Raw genomic sequence first — 14,524 nt, forward strand, 5'->3', positions numbered from 1 at the left:
CAGGAGTGCAAAATCATAAGCCATATTTGGTCCAACTAATGAATGCTTCCACTAGCCTAAAATTAATGGATGCAAGGTGAAATGAATTTAAAGAATAGACCCATAATGTGGGTTTAAGTGCTGAACTAGTGCTACAAAGATCCAACTCAGTCCAAAAAGTGGCCTAATGCCCAGGTTCATAACCCCATCAATGATAAAGCTAAACTAATTATTGTGGACTTATCATCTCATTAAGTGTAACCTTTGGCACTAGATTGAGAGTAATCTTACACACTATTCTAAGTTCCTAGAGGAGAGGGTGAAATAGAAATAATAAGGGTTATGTTCAACACCCATACACTGGCATTGCTACTGTCTGGATTACACACCAGTGAGAGATAAGTAACTAGGCTAGCTCACTTTTTTTTAATGTTATAACACCCACACAGAACTTTCAGAGGTAAGATCTGTACTGCATACAAAAGAAGCAGCACATCTAAACTGACCTTCACAGGCCTTTTCAGCAAAATAGGTGTCTTTACTGCTTGCAGAGTTGCTACTTACTGAGAATAAAATTATACCAGATAGTTTACCATATAGTCAGGGTGCTTATTTTTCATTGCTAGAAAAATGTTTGCAGTGTCCATTATGCTATATTAATTACCACATGGAAACAGGAAACAATGCCAAAAAGATGGTATTTCTAGTCTGAAGGTGATTAATAACCCAGTACCATAGGACTATAGAAGAAGGAAACAGTGACAATTCAGTTGGCCTTGAAGATCATTTGTTCCTCCTTTTTCAAATTAGACATTTGGTGATCCATACTTACTGTTATTGAGTCCCCAAGGGCACCTATAACTTTTATGTCTCCTGGCCTCAAATTATGAACTATAAAAAAAGAAAGAGAACGATATAAGTTTTAGAAAATCTTTAGGATTAGGAATATATTTCTTTGCAGAATTTGTAAGAATTTGAAATGTTACTTAAAAGTCATGTTCAGCTAAGCTTTGCAACTCAGCCTTCTTACCAGCACACCATATTCTCTCCAATTCTTCCTCAAAGAAATTAATGCAACATTATTTCCTTGCTATTTCTCAAAAATAATTTGCATGTTGTACTTTGTTTTTTACAAAACAAGTATATTAAATGGTTTTGGTTTCTAGCAGTTGTTATCAAATTATTTAGAAGCTTTTCACAAGAATCCAGACTGTCCTTTAAAAGACACATTTTTACACAAATCACCCTTTCACGTCTCTTTTTATATATAAAAATCATTGGAAAACCAATATATAACATAAAGCAAGGAACACGTTTGAATAATTAGCAACTCAACAAGTAACAAATAAGTGAACTCGAAGGGAAAATTCCTACAAATACTTAGGTTCCTAAAATGTATCAAAGGAAGCCATCTTATATTTCTTAGAATACTTTACAGTACAGGATTCCCACAATGGATCAGATTGCCCCTCCCCCTCAACCATTGGAAGAGGTCACCTAATTTTGAAGTTCCCTATCTCTTTGCAGTCATCCCCAGTTGACTCTTTCCAAAATCAGAACTTTTCAACACAGAAATCTTCCTATGAGACCTGATGAATGTATGATAAGGTGGGGCATCTTGAGCTGAACTTTTGTTTGACCATAGATCAATCCCCATCCTCCAGCTTTCTGAACATTCCTCAACCAACAAGCAAGAATAATTCCATTCAGCAACTTCACCCTCATTCCATGCAAAAGAGAAATAAAATAATTGCACTATCCCATGTCTGGAGATGTATGTATGTATGTATGTATGTATGTATGTATGTATGTATGTATGTATATGTGTATGTACTGTATGTATGCATATGTCCCTGCCATTACTTGAAATACCTGCAGAAAATCAGCCCCAAAGTCTTCCAGCTACTTTTGCCCTTGAAAGGCCTGAAATACGCACTATACATGAACTCCACAAGGTCTGCTTGTTTTAAAAAAATGAACCTTAACAATTAGCTCTATTGTGGTTTTAAATGTTCCACAGAGAAGTAAAAAAAATGGCTCTGTCTTGACTCTGTTCCATTTATTTATTTATTCAATTTCCACAGCCACCCAGCTCAACTTCTTGACTAATACAATGTTGTGGTATCAGAGAAGTCTAGAAATGCTTTCAACCTGATAGAATCTTCACCAAGTGGAAGTTTTTTTTTACCAAGAACAAAACTAGAAGAGCAGTTGATGCTGTTCTTTCTTCCTTCTGACCTATTGTTCAGCACAGAACTACTTTTTTTAGTAAACTATTGTAGAAAAACGTTTATATCTGGCATATACTGTTCTATATGAACTGAAGTATTATAATTGATTATTCTCTTTTTAATAAAGAAACCTTCCCTAATATGGTATCTTTCATATTGCTCTGGGCTATAACTCCCATTATCTTCACAACCTGTCAAGGATTTATCTTCATATCTAATGGTCTACTGTGATAATGTTAGAAATAAACACTTGTATTAGATTCACACAACTACTAATCTATCTTACAAATAGATTTATGGAAGCTGTTTCTCAATCTTGGCAACTTTAAGTAGTGTGGACTTCAATTCCCAGAACTGGAGAACATGGCTAGAATTCTGGGAGTTTAAGTCCGCATATCTTAAAGTTGCCCTGGGTTGAAAAACACCAATGTAAACTCAAGGCAATAATCCTCACTATGTCTTTTCTACAAGAACCACCTATGATTATGCCTTCAAAATATGAGCCTCAATGTTCAGTAAACAAATATAGACTTTGTGATATTAAATGTGCTCTGTGATGACATTATGCACCCAATTTTCCATCCTCCTTGTTTCACCAGGAGCAGAGATTTATCTCAATGTGGTATTAAATTTTAAGCATATATATTCATATCCTTGATCTCATATTAAATATCAAGTTCTTGATGAATGACCTATGGTAAAGATCACATTTTCTCAATGAGCATTTGATAAAGAAAAATGAGATTTTAAATGAAACTCAAATCACCGTTATATATTTTCAGGTCATTTAAGGGTCAATATATTTGGTGCTAAAATACAGTTATGTACTACTGATTGCAGTGGGAATATAAATGAAATAAACTTTTAAAAAATCTCCCATTCTCTGTACAACTATTCTTTATTATAGAAACTATTCATATTCATTCCTCTGAATACAGAATACATTCCATCTTATAAAGTCTATCAAAAGACCTTGTATTTTTGCTTATAATTTTGCTAAGTTTGGATGGTAAGTCTCAACATATTTGCCTTGAGCTCCTCAAGTTCACAGATAAATAAGGTTCCCATCTTTGTCTTATTACATATTGAGAGATTCCAGACCTCGCAGACTGAAGTAACTGCATAAATAGAATCTGTACCTGAGACAGGAACTGTGTTAGAGGGGCTACGGTCAGAACATGGCATAATAGTCCCAAAGTTCATTTTCTGAGAAGAGACACAGAACAATGAATTATATACAGTCTCCAGTATTCCATTATTGAGAAAGACTAATGTGTTGAACAGATAGGAGAAGTAGAGTTGCTCCTTAGGAAAGAATGAAGCATGAAACATGTTCAGACAAACCTCCTTTCATCTCCAATCAGTAATAATAAAATATTGTGCAACCAATGTTTTCCATACCCGAGGATGTGCTTTAGTCTGTGACACCGCTGGAAAAGGTGAGTAATTACTATTCCTGTATGTGAAGATGTACGGGTACTCCTGAAAAGATAAGATAGTGAAAGCAATTAAAGTAAGTAATCATTTGGCACCACAGATGAAGTCATCAGAGCAATCATTTCAACTGATGGAAAATCTCTGTGGTCAATCCACAGAGAGAGGTCCAAGTACTAGAAGTATATTATGCACAATCTGACTCTCCTCCATGGACGATCAAGATCTGTGAGAAAGTCAGGGCTGCTAGTCAGTAAGAGCAGTCCAGACACTGAAGAGATGCACTTAGGAAGGGACAGAGCATGCCATATAAAACTCAAGATGTATTGTCAACTAAACTTTCTTGAATGGGATGGACTTTGGTCTTGGATCTGGCTATGAAAGAGGCTTGTTACCCTACAGGATTATTATTTCTCAGAAAGAGACAAGGAAGTAAGACAAGGATGCCCACTTTCCCCTCTTCTATTTATTTTATCATTAGAAACACTCCTGACAAAAATCAGAGAGGACCAAGAAATAAAGGGTTTAAAAATTAAGAAGGAAGAATATAAGGTCCAGGCCTTTGCTGATGATTTGGTATTTATTTTGGAAGATCCATTAGAAACTGGCTTTAAATTGATTCAAAAAATAGAAGAATTTGGTGAGGTAGCTGGACTTAAGATTAATAAGAATAAATCCAAATTAATAACCAAAAATCTTACAAAGGCACAGGAAAGTGAACTGGAAGATAAAACAAAGATAAGTATAACCAAGAAAATAAAATATTTAGGGATCTGGCTTACAGTGAAATGTTCCTTGATTAAGGAGGACAATTATGATAAAATATTACACCAGATAAAAAAAATTTAGAAAATTGGGAAAATCTGCAAATTTCATTTTTAGGAAGACTGCTACGGTCAAAATGAATATATTGCCAAAAATATTATTTCTGTTCCAAGTTATTCCAATAAAATTAGGGAAAACATTCTTTCAAGAATTAAATAAATTGGTCACTAAATTTATATGGCAAAGGAAAAAAACCAGGATTAAATTAAAACTCTTGCAAGATATGAAAGATAAAGGGGGATTGATGTTACAAGAGTGGGAAATATACTACCAAGCATTGAGCTTAACTTGGCTAAAAGATTGGATGGATTTGAAAAATACTAGAGTTTTAACAATAGAAGGACATGACTTGCAAGTAGGATGGCATGCATTCCTATGGGATGAAAAATATAAAATACACAGATACTTTCAAAGACACATAGTTAGGAATGCATTGCTACAGACTTGGGAAAAATAAAACAAAAACATTATATAAGAATTCCAATGTGGTTATCCCCAACAGAAGCTCTGAAATACCCAAACCTACTGGATATAAATAAGATAATTAGATACAAGGAATTAGTAAATGAACAGGGAAATCTGAAAACAAAACAAGAATTGGAACAAGATATAGGCAGAGAGATTGACTGGTGGACATTTACACAAATTCAATCTAAATATACAGAGGACAAAAAATTATATAAAATACAAAAAGAGCCGCAAGAATTGGATAAAATTATACATGGAACAGAAATAAAATTAATTAGCAATTTATACAAATACCTATTGAGATATAAAATGGAAGACGAGGTTGTCAAAGACACAATGATTAGATGGGCAAAAAAATTTGGATATAATATAGAATTGGAGAAATGGGAAAAAATATGGGAAATAAACATAAAATTGACTATGTCAGCGGCATTCAAGGAAAACCAGTTGAAGATGTATTACAGATGGCATCTTCCACCAGCAAAGCTTGCCAAGATGTTCCAGAACAATTCGCCAACATATTGGAAATGTAAAAAAAGTACATGGAACATATTATCATTTATGATGGACATGCCCAGTTGTGAAAAAATACTAGACTAAAATAAGAAGATGGATTGAAGAAATAATAGACCAACCCGTAGACTGGAAACCAGAGATCATTTTGTTGGGTATTTTAAACAGAAAATATAGTAAAGAAATACAATACTTAATTCTACATATAACAACGGCAGCAAGAATAGCTCTGGAAAAATGAGAATATACCATCAGAGGAAGAAGTGATAAGAAAAATCCTGGCCTGTGCTGAGATGGACAAATTAACAAAAGAGATAAAAGAAAAGGAAGACAAGAGTACTATCTAATATGGAACAAGTGGTATGACTGGTTGGAGACTAGAAATAATAGAGGAGAATAAATGTGGAAAGGTCAAAAGTGGAAAATGTGTGTATAATAATGTATAGAAATAATAATATGTATTATTCTTAGTATGAAGTATAGTATGAAGGAAGAAAAATGCAAATAAGAAACAACGGGGCAACAAGGACAAATATTCTAAAGAAGAATAAGGGGGAAAATGTAAATAATAGAAGATTACCATTACAAAATTGCTGTTTAAAAAAGGGGAGGAGTATATACTGTGTGTGTATGTGTGTTATGTTTTGTTTTGTTGGTTTAAAAAATTAAAAATTAAAAATAAGTTTAAAAAAAGAACTGTGGCAAGAAAGGTCATAAAATGGGCTAAAACTCACTTGACAACTATCTCACTTAGCAATAGAAATTTTGGCTCAATTGTGGTTGTAAATTGAGGACTATCTGTAGAGGATGGCTAGTCCAAAATGGCTCCAGAACTGTTATGCTAAAAATGGTTGCTATGGAGTATTTTCACAGAACAAAAGAGCATCATATCACCACAGTGGCCAATCAAATGGGATCAAGATTTAAACATAACCCTTGTCTTCTGTTATTGCTCCCCAGCAAGGGGTATATTTCTTGAAAATTATTGCTTCCCTTTAACCTTTAGGATTAATTATAACTGTTCATTAGTTTTTGGACTATATTGCAGTATTATTAAGTCATGCTGGTCAAAGGATACAATGTACCAATTTATTTGTTCCAAAAAGGAAATTATGTCACAGAATAGGTACTCATAATTTAGAGGTACATCCCTCTCTCTTTTCGAGTTGTTTTGTCCATTGTGTTCTGTTTTTGCCTTAACCTAGATTTTTATTTAAAAATACACTAAAATTACATGCAAATCTATTCAGATTTACTTTTTTTAAAAAAAATACCTCTAAATATACATTTATAACATATTTTGTTCTATGTTTTATGTGTATAGTGCCATTCTTTTTAGCGAATAGTGCACTGTGAAATGGGGGGGGGGGGAAGCAAAATCTTATCTGTATATCATTTTGGGTATACATATTGGGCTCATTCCTAGAGAATTTTACAGATAATGAATTCTTCTAACATTTTATTTGTTTTTATTTATTTGTAAAATTTATCTTACTACAGGGTAACTGTGGGCGGCTTACAATCTAACATTATCTGCAATATGTAGAATATAGATTTTAAAAACTTTAAAGGACCATAGTGGCCCAGTGGCTAGAATGTAGTACTTCAGGCTAATTCTGCTGTCAGCAGTTTGGCAGTTCGATTCTCACCAGCTCAGAGTTGACTCAGGCTTCCATTCTTCCGAGGTCGGTAAAATGAGGACCCAGATTGTTGGATGCAATATGCTGACTCATGTAAACTGCTTAGAGAGGGCTGTAAAGTAAGTCTAAGTGCTATTGCTATTGCTATTAAACTTCTTTAACCAGCTTTCCTGAACTTGATGTCCTTCAGATATGTTGGAGAATAATTTCTGTTATCTACAATCTGGGAGGTACTAGATATAAATCTTGTTATGAAGCAGAGGTGGAAAGCAATCTTATAAGAGCTGCTGAAATAGAAACATCAAATAGTGTTTGTCATCAGCTACCTCAGCTGGAGTTATAGGAAAAGCTCTAGTTCAACAGCAACTCGAGAGCCACAACTAGAAAGCCACACAGGTTGCCCATTTCAGTGAGAGAAAGTATTTCTCTGGAAAAAGAGATAATATTAAAGCTGTGTGTAGAAAATATTGTTCTCTTACCTGAGAAGGACACTTTGGTTCAGGTACTTCTGTGAAGTGATAGGGCTTCTTCTGACCAGCTGGGGTCAACTAAAATTAAAAAGTAGAAAGAAAACCCATAAGTGAGGTTTGCTCAGTTGATCAGTCCTCTAGTTATTCCTTTGCAGAACTGATTTGTAAGCCCTATGATGAGAGTAATAGTGTCAGAACCCATTTCTTTGGTGAGGGGGGACTTTTGCTAGTTCGGCCTTTTCTTTTCTCTTCTGCAGGTTCTGCCACACTCCTGGGAGGAGGGGGGAAGCTTTAGGGAATTGTTATGTATCTTCTTCTTGTAGCTGCTACAATGTATCCTCTCCACTTCCTCTATCTGCTTGCTCTTTGAACTGTTTCCCCCTTGATGCCAACCTGGGGTGAGAAAGGAATGTGCCTCCATCATATGGCTTATCTCTCGCTGTGGAAATTTTCATAGCCTTGGGAACGGCTTTCACAGTCTTATCAGCCCTGTTCCCACAGCGGACCTAACACCTGGGGATTGGCCCGTTTGAACTGACCAGATGAACTATTGGGGTGAGGTTTGCTTTTTGCTTTTTTAACCTATTGATTTGAGTGGGAAACCCTTAGATCCTGTCTCCTGTGCCTGCTGTTAACTTCTCGTAATAAAAGTTCCTTTTGGGATGAAACCGTTCCAAGAGTTCTGCTTTCTTGGGAAGAGGTTTTGAAGTGGGTCTTTACATATAGCCTGAGTACAAAAGATACAGGCAATAGGCATTTCTTAGCTGAAGCACTTGACTGAAATTGTCCTAACATAAATGCATGTTAACCCTAGTTTTATGAAATAATATAGAGAAATATAAAATAATTTTCTTTTCTTTTCTTTCTTTCTTTCTTTCTTTCTTTCTTTCTTTCTTTCTTCTTCTTTTTTTTTTTTTTTTGCTATTAAGTTCTATATTCAAAGAACAAGCCATTTGTTCCTGGGAGCCGGGGGTGGAAAATGTAATAAATAAATAAATGAAATTTAATAAATAACAAAGGAAAAAGAAACTCTTCACAAATATTTCTTATAGAGTGTTTTCCCTGGAGCATCATGCCTCTTTGTCAGAGATGCTGACCAGATAAGGTCATCTTTCTTATGGTGGGTTTTGTTTTGTTTTTTTAATTCTGGGAGTATCAGAAATTTTACTTGTATGGATTACAACCTTGAAAACTACACAAAAGGAAAAAAAACCCTCTGATGTTTTCTTCTGGTAATAAGAGAACCTGGATAGTGAAACACAGCAGTTCTTAGGCCATGTTAAATTAGTGTTCTGCATCTTATTTCAGCATTGTTCAAGGACAGCTTCAAGGTCTGTAAAATTTGCTTCATTTATAACATGTTGTGGGTAATGTCTCCCTGGCTTTTCTCTTACCACAATAATTGTATTAACCACAGATGGGACAGCTATAGAGTATCTTTCGAGCAATACTACTGATACAGAGACTCCCAGAGAGATGCTCATGGTGAAATTTTAAAGAATTATGAAAAGAAGAATGAAAAGTGGCTTAAAAAGGGGAGATAAGCAGAAGATGGAAAATTTTCCACTTGGAAAATGTGGAGTTTATCGTTTAGCAATAAAGTTTTTTAAAAAAATTAGTGGAACAGGTAGATTGCAAACTTTTAAATTGGGCTTAAAAAAGGGGAGAAGGAGATTCAACAACCTGTTCTCCAGCTCAAGTAACATGTATGTCAGATTTTAAATTAGAATTAGAATTCAAATGTAGTGATTTTTTTAAAAAAGCAAATTTAATAATCTAGGATACCACCTTTGTTCCTTTATCAGGGCATCTGACTTGCAATAAATGGAGGGCTGAGACAAGAACTTTGACATCATTATGTGTGTTTATGGATAAAAGAGAGATCAGTCAAGGTAATTAAGTGCAGCTCTTGTCATCCAAGATTGCAACCTTGATTCAAGACTTTAACTTTTATCCTATCATATCAGATAAAAGAGGTCATTAAAATGAAGGACGTCCATGGCCAAAAGAAAAGTTAGAGCTCATGTGTTACAACAGAAATCATTGATATCTGCTTTATGGGGCTGTTGAGTTGAAAGTCAATGCATTGAAAAGAAACCAGGCTGAAGAAGTTATACCTAATGAGGTAGTCAGAACAATAAGTTTGGTTTATGGACACCTGAATTCAAATTCTTGGTTAGTCATGACAATATATGCCACTGATTAGTCACTATCTCAGAGCCTCGTCGTGAAAAAAGTGCTATACCCATTCCTACTGCCATTTTTTTTTTAGAATGAAAAACACTGTGAAGTCTTTCATTTATTTTCAAGTCTCTTACCATATTGTTCCAAAGTTCTATTCCTACAGCAGCATCTTTTTCTCCCGAGATGTTCAGTAGCATCTCCTTTATTGAATAATCAATATCATGATTAACCTGCAACATAATTAAGAATGGAGCAGAATTGAATAATAATTTTGCATTCAAAGTTTAAAACAGGCGCCCCAACCAACCCAAGTACCTCATGTACTTTTTGTTTGTGTATATGTATATATATATATATATATATATATATATATATATATATATATATATATATATATGTTTTCTGAGGTTTTCGCGGTATTTGTATGTAGGTCTTTGGTTGTTCGGGTTTTCTCCCACGTAAAATTGGAAGTGTCTTGGCGACGTTTCGACGAAGTCCCATTCGTCATCTTCAGGCTGGTGCTTTCAGCTTCGTGCCTCGAGCAGCAATGTGCAGCAAACCCTATATCACATTGCTGCTCGAGGCACGAAGCTGAAAGCACCAGCCTGAAGATGACGAATGGGACTTCGTCGAAACGTCGCCAAGACACTTCCAATTTTACGTGGGAGAAAACCCGAACAACCAAAGACCTATATATATATATATATATATATATATATATATATATATATATATATATATATATATATATATATATATAAAAAACATACATTTTTAAAAAAACCACAAACATGATATCACATATATACTACATAAATTAGTCTTACATGTGTTTTGCATTTTACAATTAAATTATTACATTTAAATTGTCTAGAGAAATGGGAAAATAACTATATTTAACTTATAAACAATCCTCCAGCAGAACTATCAGCATTGTTGTTTATCTGGAAAAGAGAAGCTTTCTAGTCCATCATAAGGAGAATGGATGTTCTTCTAGCCTTTAGTATCTTTTTTTTTTTTTGCAGTCATAAAAGATTGCAATGTCCATGTCTATTGTGCTCCCAGCAAAGTTTTGAAAACTTGGCACATAGGAAATAATAATAATAATAATGAGTTGGAAGGACTTTGGAGGTCTTCTAGTCCAACCTCCTGCTCAGGCAGGAAACCCTATACCATTTCAGACAAATGGCTGTTCAGTCCCTTCTTAAAACCTTCCAGTGTTGGAGCATTCACAGCTTCTGGAGGCAGGTTGTTGTTGTTATTGTTATTGTTAATTGCGAAGTCGTGTCCGACCCATCGCGACCCCATGGACAACGTTCCTCCAGGTCTTCCTGTCCTCTACCATCTTCTGGAGTCCATTTAAGTTCACACCTACTGCTTCAGTGACTCCATCCAGCCATCTCATTCTCTGTCGTCCCCTTCTTCTATTGCCCTCAATCTTTCCCAGCATTAGGCCCTTCTCCAGTGAGTCCTTCCTTCTCATTAGGTGGCCAAAGTATTTGAGTTTCAACTTCAGGATCTGGCCTTCTAAAGAGCAGTCAGGGTTGATCTCTTCTAGGACTGACCGGTTTGAACGTCTTGCAGTCCAAAGGACTCACAGGAGTCTTCTCCAGCACCATAGTTCAAAGGCCTCAATTCTTTGGCACTCAGCCTTTCTTATGGCAGGTTGTTCCACTGATTAATTGTGCTGCCAGGAAATTTCTTCTTAGTTCTAGGTTGCTTCTCTCTTTGATTAGTTACTGTCCATTGTTTCTAGTCCTACCTTCAGGTGCTTTGGAGAATAACTTGACTCTCTCTTCTTTGTTTGTGACAACCCCTGAGATATTGGAACAATACTATCATGTCACCCCCTAGTCCTTCTCTTCTTTAAACTAGACATATCTAATTCCAGCAACCTTTATATGTTTTAGCCTCCAGTTCTCTGATCATATTTGATGCTCTTCTCTGGACTCTTTCTAGAGTCTCAACATCTTTTTTACATCGTGGTGACCAAAACTGGATGCAGTATTCCAAGTGTGGCTTTACCAAGGTGTTATAAACTGGTACAGTACTAACACTTCATGTGATCTTGATTCTATCCCTCTGTTAATGCAGCCTAGCACTGGGTTGACTTTGGTAGCTGCAGCATACTGCTGGCTCATATTTAAGTGATTGTTCACTAAGACTCCAAGATCCTTCTCACAATTACTACTGTTCAGCAAGGTATCAACTATATTGTACCTGTGCATTTGGTTTTTCTTGCCTAAATGTAGAACCTTACTTTTTTCACCATTGAATTTCATTTTGTTAGATAGTGCCCAATGTTCAAGTCTGCCAAGATCCTTCTTATCTTAAGCCTGTCTTCTGGAGTGTTGGCTATTCCTGCCAGCTTCGTGTCTGCAAATTTGATGAGTTCCCCATCCACCCCTTCATCCAAATCATTGATGAAGATGAAGGGCCCAAAACAGAGCCCTGGGGCACCCCACTAGACACTTCCCTCCATGTAGATGCAGTTCCATTAAGGACCACACACTGAATCTGGCTGGTCAGCCAGCTACAAATCCATCTGGTTGTGATGTTGTCTAACATACATTTTTCTATCTTACCAAATAGAAGGTTGTAGTCTACTTTATCAAATGGCTTACTGAAGCCCAAGTAAAATATATCCACAGCATTCCTCTAGTCCACTAATTTTGTCACCTGGTCAAAGAATGCAATAAGATTTATCTGGCATGATCTGTTTTTGACAAACTCATGCTGGCTTTTGGTTATGACTTTGTTTGCTTCTAGGTGTTCACTGATTAGCTGCTTGATTATTTTTTCCAGAATCTTCCCAGGTATTGAGGTCAGGCTGATAGGCCTATAGTTTCCTGGATCATTTTTTTTCTTTTTTGAATATGGGAACTATATCAGCTCTTTTCCAGTCCTCTGGTAGTTCGCCAGTGCTCCAGGATCTTTGAAAAATATAGTTCAGTGGTTCTGAGATCACATCTGCCGGTTCCTTCAGAACCTTGGGGTATAATCCATATGGTCTTGGTGATTTGAACTTGTCTAGGTGGACAGATGCTGACTTACCATTTTCTTGCCTATTTTAACTTGTGTTTCTAATCTGTTTTTTATGATACTATTTTTGATAGGTTGGACTGTTTCTTCCCTTTGTGTAAACACGGATGCAAAAATGAGTTAAGTAGTTCTGCTTTCTCCCTGTTGATTGTCACCTTCTTGCCACTTTCTCCCACTAATGGACCAATCATTTCCTTAACTTTTTTCTTGTTTTTTACATGTTGAAAGAAGCTTTGTTATTTTTCACTTTTGTTATAAGCCTTAATTCATTTTGATCCTTAGTTTTCCTCACTTCATCTTTGCAGATTCAGGCTATTTGCTGATATTCTGCCTTAGTTATGTGCCCCTCTTTCCACTTTTTATACTTGTCCTTTTTGTCTTTCAATTTATCTGAGAGTTCTTTATGCAGCCGTGCTGGTTTCTTTTGAGACCTGGTATTTTTCTTCTTCATTGGTATTGTGCTAGACTGAGCTTTTATAATCTCACTTTTCAAAATTTCCCGAGTTTCTTAAGTTGTTTTCCCTTTGAGGATTCTCATCCATGGAATCCTTTCCAAGCTCTCCCTAAGTTTATTGAAATTAGCTCTCTTAAAGTCCAAGACTCTAGTTTGACTAGGATCTATTGCTTGTGCTTGCATAATGCTGAATTCCAATATTGCATGATCACTCCCCTCCACCTTCTATCATTTCATCTCTGTTAGTGACAATTAAGTCCAATATGTCTGATCCCCTAGTTCCCTTCTCTATTTTTTCAGAGACAAAGTTGTCTGCTAGGTTTGTCAGGAATCTATTTGATCTTCCACTTGGTGCACAGTTTGTCTCCCAGTTGATGTCAGGGTAATTAAAGTCCCCCATTACTATTGTGATGTGCTTCCTATGTACCTTATTTAACTGACTAGCAAAAAGTTCACTTATTTCCTTTGTTTGATTGGATGGCCTATAGTTTGCACCTATGGCAATATCAATCCCCCCCCCTTTTTTTATATTGACCCAAATACATTCAAGACAGTTTCCATCATTGTGCTATTTTTCTGTAGAAATGTAGTTATTTCTTATATATAGTGCAATTCCATCTCCTATTTTATTTGGTCTGTTTCTTTTAAATAATTTAAATCCCGCTAGCTGTGTGTTCCATTTGTGGGTTTCATCCCTCAAGTTTCTGTAAGGGCAACAATATCATATCTGCCCTCATTTACCTGAATTTCTAGTTCACTCTGTTTATTGCTTATACTCTGTGCATTGGTGTATAGACATTTGAGTCAGACATTATGACTGACCCTGTGTTTACTTTCTACATAACCTGTGTGGTGCCTGAGTTCCCCTACTTCCTTACCACCTGTTTGATTTGTAAAGCACTATGATGTGATATATAAGTTTTTGCTATTGCTATTGCTCTAAAGGGCAAAGATCTGCGAACCCAATTCCTAGAGGTGAGGAGTTGAACCCCAGAGAATAATATTTAGCTAGCCATGTCTGACAAATCCCAAAGCCACTCCTGATGGTTAATCTAACTTTCCTCCCCTTTTATAACTCCTCTGACATGAAACAATAATTGGTGTTCATAAGTAGTAGAGTTTGGCCTGCAGAAGCCCAGGACCATAGTGACTCTGAGCAGTAGCAGCAATATAGCTGCCCTGATTGCTAGGAAAGGGAGGCTTGGCAGAGGCTCTCTCCACACTACTTCTTCCCTGTGCTCTGCCCACCAGCTCCTAGCCCTATCATTCCTTGATGCCTGCTCC

At 36.0% G+C, this 14,524-nt stretch overlaps 1 protein-coding gene across 1 annotated transcript in view; it reads right to left on the reverse strand.

Annotated features, from left to right (window-relative positions):
* The window catches only part of PLB1 (phospholipase B1), a 118,036-nt gene that overhangs the window by 76,528 nt on the left and 26,984 nt on the right, over nucleotides 1-14,524 (reverse strand). The window contains exons 15-19 of the mRNA XM_039337052.1: nucleotides 9,879-9,974; nucleotides 7,570-7,638; nucleotides 3,612-3,692; nucleotides 3,350-3,416; nucleotides 812-870 (exon numbers count right to left, since the gene is read on the reverse strand). Coding sequence (XP_039192986.1) covers nucleotides 812-870; nucleotides 3,350-3,416; nucleotides 3,612-3,692; nucleotides 7,570-7,638; nucleotides 9,879-9,974 — 372 coding nt within the window. The remainder of the gene's footprint in view (nucleotides 1-811; nucleotides 871-3,349; nucleotides 3,417-3,611; nucleotides 3,693-7,569; nucleotides 7,639-9,878; nucleotides 9,975-14,524) is intronic.

This window comes from Crotalus tigris, unplaced genomic scaffold (genome assembly GCF_016545835.1).
Source record: "Crotalus tigris isolate CLP2741 ecotype Arizona unplaced genomic scaffold, ASM1654583v1 scf7180000017668.6805642782:7212621, whole genome shotgun sequence".
NCBI lineage: Eukaryota > Metazoa > Chordata > Lepidosauria > Squamata > Viperidae > Crotalus > Crotalus tigris.